Raw genomic sequence first — 15,000 nt, 5'->3', positions numbered from 1 at the left:
GATTCCGTTGTACAGTGTCTCTGCATCAGCAAAGGAGCCCTTCACGGTAGCGTACCACGCCACCACATGGACGACGAGGTCCGTCATCCTAGATGATGGGCACTGCAAGAAATTAGAACGGATCCAGAGGGTAACTAAAAAGATGGTGCTGGAACTAATTAAAGGACTTATAACATATGAAGAAATTAAGGCTGAAGGAACTATGACTGCCAACCTTGCAAGATAAAAAGGGGACCTAATAACAATGTTTAGAATAATTAATGGTATTGAGAAGATAGACAAGGAAGACCTGGTGCTGGTGACAGAAGCTGGAAGGACAAGAGGAAATGCAAAGATCAGGAAGAATTGAGCAGTGTGTGAAGATACTGGAAAATACAGTTTTTCATATACAATGGTGTTAAAGTGGAAAGCTTTGAATGATGACTCTGTTGCAGCACATAATGTTCATAGATTTAAAGAAAAAAATAGATAAAAGGGGATATGAGGACAGGACACTATCAACCCCTCTCAACCCTGTACAATACAACTAGGTAAATACACTTTGTGTCATCATGTCACGGAATGTCCTCTCATTCTTAAATTTAGTCCGCAAAGTTAACATGACTTGTATATCCTCATTGACCATCTCCTAGACTCAGCCACTCTCAGGGATATACTCAAGCAATATCCTACGTTTGCTCCCAGACTGTAGGGTATTTATGCAATAAGGCGTGCAATATCTGTATTCATTTATTTTCTTATATTCTTACAATGTATATACTATATTTCTTTTTATTTTTTATACTCTACCCTTATGTCTTTGTCCAAGGGGTGAGCGGATATTCCTGTAATGTATATTATGTATTTTTGATACCCTACCCTTATGTCTTCGTCCAGGGGGTGGGTGGCAAGGTCCATCCTCCTCCTTTGTTGTATTTAATTATTAATACAGCAATAAATGTATTAATCAATCAATCAATCAATCAATCAAGAGAGGCACACCACGAGGGAGTGCTGTTAAAAAGGCGGAACTAACGACGAACTAAACAGAGCAAGGCGTGACGTAAACAAACTTTAGCACCAACCGACACCGACACCACCACCAAGGGAGGAAAGGAAGACAACTATTGAACTGAAAAGGCAGAAAATAGCTCAACAAATTTCATCACCAGTCTAACAAAGAAGATCCAAGAAAATATTTCACTCAGGACTATAGTTAACAAGCAGCAGGATGACTTACCAGCTGTATCGGAACACCACCCTCGGGAATACGCTACAAGAAACCCTCGATGAACTCATCCAGGTAACACCTTTACCATTGGAATAAGAAAATAAGAAAAAAAAAAAAATCACGCATAGTAGTAGTATAGAATTTACAATCTGGGACACATGTACTATTGTCCCCAGCTGGCTGAACCGCCTGTGGCAGTGGTGTATTTTCTTTGGGCTTGCAGTATTATCACGTCGAGAGCAGCAGCCTTGGGTTCGAGTATATATTATGGGGTCAATTTGCAGTCTCACCCAACCAACGAATTTCTGATGTGGCTTATGCTTTTCTGGTGAGAAATATAGTGAAATCATTGATGCTATATGTAATTTCCGTAGTAGGTTAATGTTTTTCGAGTTAAGACTTTTTTCGGTAAATATCTAGAACAAGTCTTTCCTCCCTATCATCAACAATCCACTCCCCAAGAACAGTAAGCTTGAGAATCATGAGAGAAAACTGGGTTTTTGGATGGGAAAAGCTAAAATAGGCAATTTTTTACTATTAAAAAATATAAGGGAAAAAAATGGGTTTTTTTTTACACATTTGCCATTGATTCGCTCTAGACTAGCTGGGGCGCCTGTGCCCCTCCGGACCCCCCACTGGTTACTAACCAAAACCTAAACAATACCTGGTAATTCTTTACAATACATCCGTCCCCTATTCTCTACTCACAGCCCCCTAACCCCTCCAACAAGCTTGGGGGCCTGTGGTGAATCGGGGGTTTTGGGGGGAAAGCCAAAATAGGCGAAATATGGGGTCCAAAAATCTAAAGACAAAAACTGCCGTTTTCAGAATTTTTTTTTTTAGAAAAATAAAAATTCAATGATAATTTTCACTGAAATTATCCCTCCCCAGTCCCAGCAAGCTTGGGGGTCTGTGGGGAATCGGGGGTTTTAGGGGGGGAGGCATATTTGAGTGATATGGACTGAAAAATCTAGGAAAATTTTCCAAAATGTTTGAAAATATCCCTAAATATTGGGAAGTTTTACATAACCCTCCCCACTACAACACTAATCTAACCCCAACATAAACCTAACCTAACCTAACTGGGGGGGGGCTGCAACCCCCGAACCACCCCCCCTACAACACTAACCTAACCCTAGCATAAATCTAACGTAACCTAACCTAACAAAGGGGGGGCTGCACTCCCCGGACCCCCCCTACAACACTAACCTAACCCTAACAAACCTAACCTAATGTACCCTACCCTAACCCTAACATAAACCTAACCTAACGTATCCTTGCTTTGGGACAGCTTCCCTCCCCCCACACCGGTTCTCTTATACCTTCACACAATATGCCCTACCTCTACCAATACCCCTCCTCACAATACCTTGGCTTAACAAAAGGATGAAGGTCCTGGCTGGTCCTCTTCTCGATTGTACACTGACTTGCATCACAGGAGCGATAATTTCCCAGTAATCAAATTCGCAACCTTTACATATAGCAAATTCCCATTGGCGCAGCTTGTGGTGTTAAGAGGTGGTGGCACGTCATTGGACAAAATAACTATAGACACAATAAGAATCCTATTCAGCAGTTACCTACAAACCCCAGCTATAAACAAATGCGAGTCAGTGTACTGCTCATTTCCGACTGTGATGGAGCTCCGTGGGACCTAGATTCTGTGCGGTATAGAAACCTTTTCGTCCCATTTATAGCCACCATAGACGTGGCCCCACCAAAACTTTTGTGTTTACTACAAGCCAACAAAGTCCTCTACAAAATATGTGAATTCCATTACTGTAAGTGACACGGACGTATTAGAAAGATTTTCCCAATACCTAACCTAAGCTCATTTTAACTTATATACAATATGTAGCGAAGCATTGGCAACGCTGCTCACCATTTCAGCAGTTCACCTCAGCTGCTGCCTTCTAACACACAGGATTCACCTTTGCTGTGAGGGTGAACCAAGACCCATGTCTTTATCGTTACAGCTTTCATATCCGTCATTGCCTTAACTTACTGTACTGTACGTATTAATCTATAGCTCCTAAGCTTTACATTCCGAATATGAGACTCTATATTTTATTGCATATTATAAACATCAGGAGCTCTTCACTTCATCTTGTAGCCGTTATCGTTCACTGAACTCTGTTGCTGTGAAGACCATGAGTGTACACTCATATTGTGACTTGACCTCTGGCCATGATTTTCACCTCCCCATTTCTCCATCATGGTATCACTGTCCACAAAGGCCAAACTGATTCTGGAGTTGCACTCCATGTTGGACTTTATGCACAGGTATTTTGGAGTGAGTCTTGCTTGACGAGCATAGGTAGCTGAGGGCTTATTATTATTATTATTATTATTATTATTATGAGGTCAATGAAGGCGACCCACTGGAAAGCATAACTGCATAAACCCAAAGGCCCAGTGGGCGGCACCTCACCGATAAGTGAAAGGAAGTAACAGGAAACTGAACCCAGTGGGCGGCACCTCACCGATAAGTGAAAGGAAGTAACAGGAATGAACAACAGAATAGGAAGATTGGTAGAGATCTAAGAGGTAGTGAGTTCAGAGAGAAGAAAGGTATTCACACGTTTTTAAATGCTTCAATGTTACTAGAATTAACAATCTCGTTGGGAATTGTATTCCAGAGTCTAGCAGATACTGGGATAAAACACCGGGAAAATTGTGAAGTATTACATCGATTCACAGACAAGGAACGGTCATTCATGATCAAGGATTGTCTTGTAGCACGTGCTGGTAGTGAAGGGGCAGGCAAATGACAATGCAACGGGTGGTTGGAATTAGACATGATTTTGAAGAAATAGGACAATGATCCAACCAAACGACGATGCCGAAGATTAATCTCAAGATTAGGAAGAAGAAATTTAATCTGGTTGAATGCTCTATCTAAAAGCTTTAAGTGAGACTCTGCTGCAGAGATCCACACAGAGTGACAATATTCAAAATGAGGCAGTATGAAAGAGTAAAAGCAATTTCTTACAATATCATCAGAGGAATATATCCGCCTACATTTGCGTAACAAACCAACTTTACATGAGACTGATGATGCAAGTGAACGCAAGTGCAACTCAAAAGTAAGTTTGGGATCAAGGGTGACTCCGAGTAACTTCAGAGACGAACAATTAGGAATAGGTACTTCGTTGACAACAATATCAGGGTGAACTGGGAAAGGTGTCCTTGATCTGCTAATAACCATACTATGGGATTTACTCGGGTTCAGTTTCATACCCCACCGATCACACCATGACAGAATCCTTGAAACATCTTGAGTGAGTACATTAGCGACTCTCTGCCTATCCTGTGGGGAAGGAATTGTCGCATATATAGTGGTGTCATCAGCATAAGCAACCATATTAGATTCAATCCCACACCACATGTCAGATGTATAAATAATAAAAGAAGAGGTCCCAGAACACTTCCCTGCGGAACACCGGATACAACTGGACTAAAAGAACTAAGGCAGCCATCAACAGTCACACGCTGCCTTCGACTCGTTAGGAACTCTGACAGAACTTGATGGACGCGGCCACCAATACCAATAGATCTAACTTTCGATAAAAGGGCTCTATGATTAACACGATCAAATGCAGAACTAAAATCAAGTGAAATTACTCTAGATTCATGACCAGCATCAAGGGCAGCTTGCATGTCGTGCGTTATGCAAACGAGAGCATCAGAAGTACTGAGACCTTTTCTAAAACCAAACTGACTAGATGGCAACAAATTATTAATATCTAAAAAACGATTGAGACGCTTGGCCAGCAGGCGCTCAAAAATCTTAGATAACACCGGGGTTATGGAAATGGGTCTATAGTCACCGGGGTGAATGGAGGATGAAGATCCCTTTGGAATAGGGGTAACATTTGCAGTACGCCAGCATACCGGAAAAGAACCCTTACGAAAAAGAGCTCTAAAAATAACTGCCAATTTTGGAGCGAGAGGAGAAGCAATCTTTTTGTAAAAAAGAGGCAGAAAACCCAAAGGATCACAACCCCCGAATGAGTCTAACTCATTAAGATATCTTAAGATTTCGGAGGACTTAAAGGCAATGGAGTGTAATTTAATGTCCTGGGGACAAGACGGCGGCAGATCAAACTCTTCATCACTTTGTTTCGAGTTAAAACGGAAGCTAAAAGATTGGCTTTGTCCTTAGAATTATGGCAGATTGAACCGTCAGTACATGACAGAGGAGGTAAACTTGAGTCCACACCAAAGAGTGATTGCTTTAAAGCTGACCACCATGAGTGTGGTTGGGAGGTGCCAATCAGAACATTTTTAAGGTGTTCATTGTACTCATCCTGTGCGCTAGAATATGTACGTTGGGCAAATAAACGCAGACGAACGTAATTTTCCCATGATTCAGGTGAACGCAGTCGGGACCATTCACAATAAGCAACCTGTTTTCCACGCTGAGCACGCCTGCAGTCATCATTAAACCAGGCACTGTCCTTGCGACGACTTCGAATTATTTTAGAAGGAATTCTTCTTTCACTAATGTTAAGTAAAACACTGTTAAGGGAATCAATTGGACTATCAGAATGTAAAATTTCCCGCCATACAATGTTGTTAAAATCGGCAATGACACCAGTCCAATTGGCTCGTGACTTTAGAAATACTTTCCGCGATATTGGCTCGTCCGGAATAGGAAATGAAGTTTGAATATTGAAAGACAAGCCAGAGTGGTCTGTGCTACCAAGGGGAGGGACGACCTGCAAAGTTACTGCAGAGGGGCGTCTGTAAAAGAAGATCAAGGCAATTACCCGAGACGTGAGTTGGGCTATGAACGATCTGCTCACAACCGGTGAGGTTACTAAAATCTAGAGCAGCCCGACCATGTTGATTTGTTTGAGAAACGGAGTTCAACCAATCCTGATGATGTGCATTAACATCACCAACAAAAACAAAGGAAGCTTTAGGGTCTGATTCTTGAATAGATGCCATAGAATTTAGCAAACAGTCATAAATAGAATCATCAAGATCGGGATTTCTATATACAGAGAAGATATAGTAGTTATTAAAACGACTGCAAATTTTAACCAGCATCATTTCATGACAGCCACACTCAAATTTGGTAATGCGTGAAGCGCTGCATGCTGGACGTAAGTATATACACATCCCCCGAGCTCTAGGGATAGAATCACGCCTCAGAAGAAGAGGCCTCTTGAAATTAGGAATCAGAATCTCAGAAACATGCCTGAAGCTCGAAACAAGAGTCTCTGAACAAAAATTATATCATATTTGGAGGACGCAACTGCAACGTCTTGCAAGTTGGCCTTTAGGCCCCGAATATTAATGTATAAGGCCTTACAACAGTTATTACGAGGACCGGGATTAGGGTGAACATCACCACTAAGGGTAATGAGGAAAATTAAATAAAATGAAACTCCATAAAAAAGAGAAAACACAGCGGAATAAAAGGTCCACCTGGAGGAGCCGCAACACCAGGCAAGGCAATTATTATGGTATACCCCAGGTCGCCAATTACATGGGGGACCTGACAGTAGCAGTGGCAAAAGAAAAGAAGGAAAAAATCGCTGCCACCATTCATCCCTTTGTCCTGCCTACACAACGTGGGATTGCGAGAAAGAAAGGGAAAGAAGAAGAAAAAAAAAAAAAAAAAAAAAGTTCTGGGTCGCATCAACCAGAGGGAGGAGAAGTGGCACAGAGACTGAAGGTCGGATGCACGACTGTGGAATCTCTGCAAACCCACTCCTATGAAATAGAAAATAGAGAAAAGAAGGAGGAATGTAGAGAATAGCTCGGGCAAAGTTTTATGACCTCACACCCTGGGAGAGGCCAACCACCCACAGGGTGGGGTTGATAGTCAAATGTTCACACTCGTGGTTGTAAACAAAGGCTCCCTGGTTTCCCTCTTCCCCCTCCGCTAGTTATGACTTGTGCTACCATGGTCATCAGAATAAGTCTCCTGCATTCTATATGTAATTTTTCATTTATAAACTTACATTAACACCAAAGGCTTATTAGTGGTGAAAATATCTGGTAATCAAATGGCCGCACATTCGGTCGTATACAAGCTCTGACATCTCCCTTCTCGCAGCTGCCACTGTACCGTTCTGATACCGTGTATTAACGGTAATACCAGTATTACTGTAATACCAGTATACCAGATGCCGATGCACATCCCTAGTCCTGTCACAGTCTTGAGAAAAACATTCTTTTGCGTTCTGTCGGCAGTTATCATTTAGAAACTTACGATGGCACCAAAGAGGCCTATTAATGATGAAAATAAGGAATCTGGTGAGAGTGCAAATGTTAGTGAGCGACAGCCCTCCACTAGTGGATTCACAGGAATAACACCAGGAGAAAAGTTACAAAGACGTTTTCATGGATGGTTACTCATCCTCCGGTGACCTCCCTCCACCTCCCCATTCTTCTCCCCTTCTCTTCTAAGTTATCCATTACTAGCCTTCACTTACGATGTGTACAAATCAAAATTATAAAAAAAATACATTGAAATTTTTATAAACTTAAGGTTTTGCTAATATTACAATGAATTACAGGGGATCCTTGCAATACGACGGGGTTAGGGTGGTTTTTCATCATTTATTTTATGGTTCAGCATTTATTTGAATCGTGAAGCAATTTTTCGCATAAGATACTTAAGTATTAGGGGGATAGGGACCAATCTCCAGCCCAGACCCCCTCAAAACATCACCGTAACCTCTAAAAAACACTAACTTAGAATAAACCAGTACTATTAAAGGCTTAATTTATATCTAACTTTTTTATTAAACACATTAGGATGCTGTACAGTACATTTTTGGAAATAAAAACACTTGCAGTGGTCTCACGGTACTTGTCCCTGTTCTTTCAAATTGTTGATACTGTTGACCTAGGGACACCCATTTGCACTGCAACGACACTGTGAGCTATACCTGCCTCACACTTTCTTAAAAGCTCAAGCTTATCTTTGAAAGGCAAGAAATTGTGCTTCTTAGGGATGGGACTGGAGGTGGCTTTCCATTGTCTTGAGTCAGATGAAACGCATGTTTTCCTGTAGCGTCAATTTTTAGTCAAATTAATATCTATGGTTTCTAATTAACACTTTTATAATAAAAATAAATTTTCTTGTTAATTGGAATGATGCTATAATCTCAGATGAATAGAATCTTGATAAGTAGATGTAAATATATTTGTGTTTATATATACAGGCAACCCCCCCTTAATGAAGGGGTTACGTTCCTAAAAAAAACCTTCATTAAGCGAAACTTCATTAAGCGAACCAATTATAATAAGTTTCATCCCTGACTGAACTTCCATTGAGAGTAAAAACTAGAGTCCATCATAGTACAGGTGTCCCTCGGTTAACGATCGACTACTTAACGATATTTCGCTCATACGATCCCTCCAAATTAATCCCTATTTTTTGGTTAACGATCGCCAAAATTCGGTTAACGATCGGATTGACCAATCGCAATCGCGATCGCAATCGCGATCGCAGCGCCTCCATCCACCCGCGGCCCGTGCAGTAAACACACCACAGTCTTTCCCGCTGTTTTGATTGTGCAACAACAACTCTATCACGCTCGCTCTAAACTTCTTTTTGTGCTTATTTGTGATCAAGTGAACTTAGTGATGGCTTCCAAGCGACCCAACGATTGTTCTCCACCGGGAGATAAGGCTAAAAAATCGAGAAAGAGCATTGGCCTTGATATTAAGTTGAACATTGTGACTCGTCATGAGGGTGGTGAAGGGGTAAACTCTATTGCTCGTGCCCTTGGTTTATCTCAATCAACTGTATCAACAGTTCTCCAGAAAAAGTACAAGTGAAGCAGCAGGCCAACCAAGTCACAAACCTGCACAAACACACAACAACTCGTAACAGGGAACCGATTATGGAAAAATTGGAACGTTTGCTGAGGCTATGGATTGAAGACCACACACACCGCCGCATGCCTCTTTCTACCCAACTCGTTACTACTAAGGCACTGAGCCTGTGGGAGGACCTGAAACCAGAATTCAACATAGGCGAGACAGTGTCCTTCAAGGCCAGTAAGGGGTGGTTTGAACGTTTCAAACATCGTGGGAGTCTACACAACCTCAAGGTTAGTGGGGAGGCAGCGAGTTCGGATCAACCGCTGCAAACGCCTTCAAGCCTTTGCTTAAAGAGCGCATCGAGGAAGGAGGTTATTCAGCCAAGCAGGTTCTAAACTTTGACGAGACAGGCCTGTATTGGAAGAAGATGTCATCGAGAACGTTTATAGCAAAGGAGGAGAAGTCGGCACCAGGATTCAAGGCATCTAAAGACAGGTTAACATTATTGGTGGGGGGGAATGCCGCTGGTGATCTTAAGCTTAAACCATGCCTTATTTACCATTCCCAAAACCCAAGAGCTCTGTCTGGCTATATTAAGGAATATTTGCCCGTAGTATGGAAGGCAAACAAAAGGGTGGATGACGACTGTTATCATGCAAAGTTACGTGACAGGATACCTCTCCAAATTCCTAAAAGAATATGCTGCCCAAAACAACATTGCTAACAGATTTCTCTTGCTGTGTGACAACGCCCCAGCCACCCAGAGAGCATGAATGACTGGGCAGATAATATTGAGGTCATGTTTATGCCCCCAAACACAACTGCCCTCATCCAGCCGATGGACCAAGGAGTCATCGCTACTTTCAAGGCCTATTACCAGCGGCGCACCATGAAACAGCTGTTGGCCTGCATTGACACCCCTGACAAGCCGACCATGAAACAATTTTGGAAGGATTATAACATTAAAAAGGGGATCGACAACATCGACGAGTCATGGAAGGAGGTGTCCAAGTCGGCAATGAATGGATGTTGGCGTAATTTGTGGCCTGAGTGCGTGGAACGTAAACAGGAAGTCCCTGTCGATGTTACAGCAGTAAGGAAAGACATCGTTCATATCTCCCATAAGGCAGGCTTCAATGAGGTGGACGAGAATGACGTACAAGAACTGCTGGACAGTCATTCTGAGCCTCTCTCCAACGACGACCTCATGGAGTTGGAGAAACAAAATACTTTGGAGGAAATGGAGGAGGACAAGGAGCCTGAAAGAACCCTCTCCGTCAAGATTTTCGAGGAGATTTTTAATCATATTAACCAGGCCATACATCTTCTCCAGGAGAATGACCCCAACCCAAACCGAAGTAATGGCGTGACTAATGCTATAGAAAATGACATGAAAGTGTATAAAGAACTATTTGAGGCAAAGAAAAGGATGGCAAAACAGACAGTCATCTCATCTTTCTTCAAACCACTCACCGCCCAAGCAACCCCATCCACATCCCAAGCAACCCCATCTACCGATCAAGCAACTCCATCCACCTCCCAAGCTACCCCATCCACCTCAAAAGCAATCCCATCTACTTCCATAGGAGTCATCTCGTCGTACTTCAAAGTTCGTCCTGCTACCTCGAAAAAAACTCCACCCACTTCCAAAACAACTCCATCCACCTCCAAAACAACTCCACCCACATCCAATCTATCCTTCACATCCACCGTAACCTTGAGTGACGATGAGGAGAGCCTGGATGACCCACCCCCACTGGAAAACGTATTCTCTCAAGAATTTGAAGGGTTTGAAGCAGCTGACCGAGTTTGGGTCGGTGTGGGCATGATGAGATTTAATCCTCCAAGGCCCTGTGTCCCTCGGGGCACAAAACAACACACTACGCATATCACATCCACTCCTCAAGGTAAGTACTACCAATTCTAAAGGTGTAAATAACAACTAACAACATAGAAAGTGTCGTTTATTTACGCATCGCGAAATACATGTATGTAGTTGATAATTTCAAATCCCTCAGTTAGCGATCGTTTCGGTTAGCGATCTGTTTTTGGGAAACGTAACCCTATCGTTAACCAAGGGATACCTGTACAGTGAAAGGTTTAATGAAAGTAAAAATTATGAAGTTAAACATTTAAGCAGTTTAATTTAAGACTAAGGCATTATAATGTACACTTATGTATGTATGTAAGTAACTTTATAATGTTGATGATCTTAAATTCATGAAGGGAGGGAGAGTGGAGCGGGAAATACGCTAGCTGGCAACCTGTGGAATGTAAACAAAGGGCGCATCATTGTACCGCATACAAAACTTATGTACCACATTTCCACAAGGCTTTCCATTTTATCCATTGCAGAGTCACGAGTTAAGGTGGTTCTTTTAGCTTGCAAGGAAGATATGATCTCACCAGCCTTCTTAATGAAGTCTGCTGACTTGAAAATGGTAAACAGTAGATGGAGTCAAGCCATGGTGGGAAGCAATGCTATTAGTTTTCTCACCTCTCGTGTCTGTGAATAATATCCAGCTTCACTTCGAGAGTAAAGAGACTTTCTGGTCTTCTTAACAACGCTAGGCCACATTACAGGGTGTTTTGGTGGCATGTAGAGTGAGGGAAGTCAAGCTGCTGCTGACGCTGTTATTGTTTTGAATTAGGGGAGTGAGTGGTGCGCGTTTTGTCCATGAGAGGCGCTGGTGTATTCAAAAGCCTGTTGACTTGCGTGATATGGCGGGGCTTTCAAACTTGGAAAAAATTACCTGGATAAAATTTCGTTAAAGCGAGTTTGGTGTTCGTTAAACGAGCAGATGGTAGTAAAAGGAAACCTTCGTTGTAGCGAAATTTCGTTGTGTGAACCTTCGTTAAGCGGGGGTTGCTTGTATATATATATGCAACCCCCGTGTAACGAAGGTTCACACAACGAAAGTTTCATTTTACTACCATCTGCTCATTTAGCGAACACCAAACTCGCTTTAACGAAGTTTTATCCAGGTAATTTTTTTCCAAATTTGAAAGCCCCAGCGTATCACGCAAGCTGACAGGCTTTTGAATATACCAGGAGCTGCTGGTACTAAGGCCTGCCTCAGAAGAAATCCTGAGAAACCTAAACAATAAAGAACAAGATCAAGATCAAGCCTCTCGTGGACAACATGCGCACCACTCACTCCCCAGTCAAAACATAACAGCATCAGCAACAGCTCGTCTTCCCTAGCTCAACTTACCATCTAAACGCCCTGCAATGTGGCCTAGCATTCCTAAGAAGACCAGGAAGTCTCTTACTCTCGAAGTGAAGCTGGATATTATTCACAGACACGAGAGAGGCCAGAAAACTAATAACATTGCTCGCCACCATCTTGACTCCATCTACTTTCTACTATTTTCAAGTCAGCAGACTCTATTAAGAAGGCTGGTGAGACTGTATCTTCCTTGCAAGCTAAAAGAACCACCTGAACTCGTGACTCTACAATGGATAAAATGGAAAGCCTTGTGGAAATGTGGTACATAAGTTTTGTATGCGGTACAATGATGCGCACTTTGTTTACATTCCACAGGTTGCCGCTTAGTGTCTTTCCCGTTTCACTCTCCCTCCTTTCATAAAGTTGAGATCATCAACATTATAAAGTTACTTACATACATACATTAGTGTACATTATAATGACTTAAATTAAACTACCTAAATATTTAACTTCATAATTTTTACTTTCATTAAACCTTTTACTGTACTATGATGCACTCTTGCTTAACAAAGTGTTTTTTAGGAACATAACCCCTTCGTTAAGCGGGGGTTGCCTATATATATATATATATATATATATATATATATATATATATATATATATATATATATATATATATATATATATATATTTAATTTGCGTTATCAGTTTGCTGGTATGCGATTTGACCCAACTGCATTTTCAAACTGAGCGCCAGACGCAATTTCAAACTGCACGCCAGAGAGTTCCACACCTGGCCGATAGGTGGGAGCTCTAGGGCCAGATCCAAGAAGCAGGTTGTTGTCGATGTTGGTACAGACAACCTCCATAGCAACCTCCTGCTCACATACAGGTAACTCGATTTACGCGTGTTTGATTTACGTGCTTTTGTTATAACGCAACCGAAAAAAATTTATAATTAATTTAATATACGCGATCGGTTTGCTTATAGGCGATTTGGCCTAACCGCATTTTGAAACTGAGCGCCAGACAATTTCAAACTGCGCGCCAGAGAGTTACACAGCTGGCCAATAGGTGGGAGCTCTGCTCTTCTCGTGCCTCATTTGCAGTCTGCCAGCACTGAGTACAGACGGAGTGTCTCTCTCTCTCTCTCTCTCTCTCTCTCTCTCTCTCTCTCTCTCTCTCTCTCTCTCTCTCTCTCTCTCTCTCATCCCTGCTGATAGCAGGAGAGGAAGTGACCCATGGATTCACAAGGTCACTTTGACCTGTGACCTCACTCGGTCACCCAAAGGGATGTGACAACGCTCGGAGGAAACGTTGTCAAGTATTGTTGTGTTTGCTAAAGCAATGCAAAATATATTTAAAAATAAACACAAATTACTCTAAGTTGCTTTTCTAGAGCATCACAATGTATATGTACTATCTCACCTCGGCTTCTAGCGAACACAAAAGTGAACGCTAAGCTATACAGGTAGAATAGCGAATCCACTATTTAATTAATCCCCAGGTAGTAGAAGTTAATTTCTTCGCCCCTCCACTTCTCTCTCTCTCTCTCTCTCTGGAAAAGCTCGGATATGTTGGTAGTAAAAACATTTATTAAAAAAATTAATTCTGTATATTGGAGATGATGGTGATGATATTGGTACTACTACTACTACTCCTCTCTCTCTCTTTCTCTCTCTCTCTCTCTCTCTCTCTTGGAAAGAAGACGATGATACATGAAGAAGATAAGTTGATAAGAAAAGGTAGTAAAAATATCTATTAATATTACTATATTTTCTACTATAGTCTTTCCACTCTATGAAGTCCGTTCAGGGTGGGGTAGGTATGGTCGTTTACAACTAGCCATGCTGCCAAATCAACCTTCGTACATGCGTCTCTCTCTTATTTATCATCCATGTGGTGTTTGAAAGTGATATTTTATGTATTGCATGTATAGTAAAGGAAGTTACATAGTACAATGAGTGTCTATGTTTACAATGATAACGACGATTTGTATAAATTCTATAGCATGTGGCAGAGTTTTTTTCCCATGTTGCCACGTGTCCCCTTTCATCTCTGTTGGGTCAAGTCAGGCGAGGCCAGAGTTGCCAGGTTGGCGGGTTTCCCGTCAATATATATATATATATATATATATATATATATATATATATATATATATATATATATATATATATATATATACAGTAAGGTCTCGGTTTACGTCAGAGTTACGTTCCTGAAACATGATGTAAGTCGATTTTATACGTAACTCGAGTTCCCGTACATTTCAAAGCTTATTATCGAGTTTTCAACCAATCATTGTTTATGGTCATTCAGGTAAGTTAAAGATTATATTGTTATATTATTTACAACTATGTAGGAATATGAAACACAAGCTTGTTTTTGTTGTTGATTTGGGCCACGAACGTGAAGAACTGCAGGTTGCCGAGAGGGGGCAGACAGCTGGGAGCGTAGTGCAGTGCGGTGGGAGTAGAAGCGTGGGCAGTGGAGCAGGAAATGTAATAGGAATGGGCAATAGGGATCAGCAGACAGGCGCAGACGGTGCAAGTCAGCTGCGAGTGTCGTGTGGCCCAGGCGAAGGCTCCGGAGTTGGTATTGTTGTGATGGGTGTGCGAGCCCTCAAGGTCGTCAACCTCCTCGTTGTCATGGTAACGGGCTTCCCATTTTCTTCTTCCCTCCCTCACACACAGCTGCTGCCTCCCTTCTCATGTCTTTTAATTATGTCCTCTTTTTCTTGTAGCATAATGGTTTTCCTTTTCGTAGCGTCACTGCTGTCACTAAGGAGTTTTCTCTTTGGTGCCATTGAGCAAGATACTAAGAACTTGAGTC

The 15,000-nt window shown here is 41.9% G+C and overlaps 1 protein-coding gene across 1 annotated transcript in view; it reads left to right on the top strand.

The window, feature by feature from the left end:
- Positions 1-1,019: 1,019 nt before the first annotated feature.
- Positions 1,020-15,000, top strand: part of LOC123515169 (transcription initiation factor IIA subunit 2-like) — a 36,843-nt gene continuing 22,862 nt past the window's right edge. The window contains exon 1 of the mRNA XM_045273668.1: positions 1,020-1,282. Within this exon, the coding sequence (XP_045129603.1) occupies positions 1,211-1,282 (72 nt within the window). The 5' untranslated portion in view covers positions 1,020-1,210. The remainder of the gene's footprint in view (positions 1,283-15,000) is intronic.

This window comes from Portunus trituberculatus, chromosome 38, assembly GCF_017591435.1.
Source record: "Portunus trituberculatus isolate SZX2019 chromosome 38, ASM1759143v1, whole genome shotgun sequence".
NCBI classification, from domain to species: domain Eukaryota; kingdom Metazoa; phylum Arthropoda; class Malacostraca; order Decapoda; family Portunidae; genus Portunus; species Portunus trituberculatus.
Note: the sequence above shows the minus strand (reverse complement) of the source record. Positions and strands in the feature narration are given on the sequence as shown.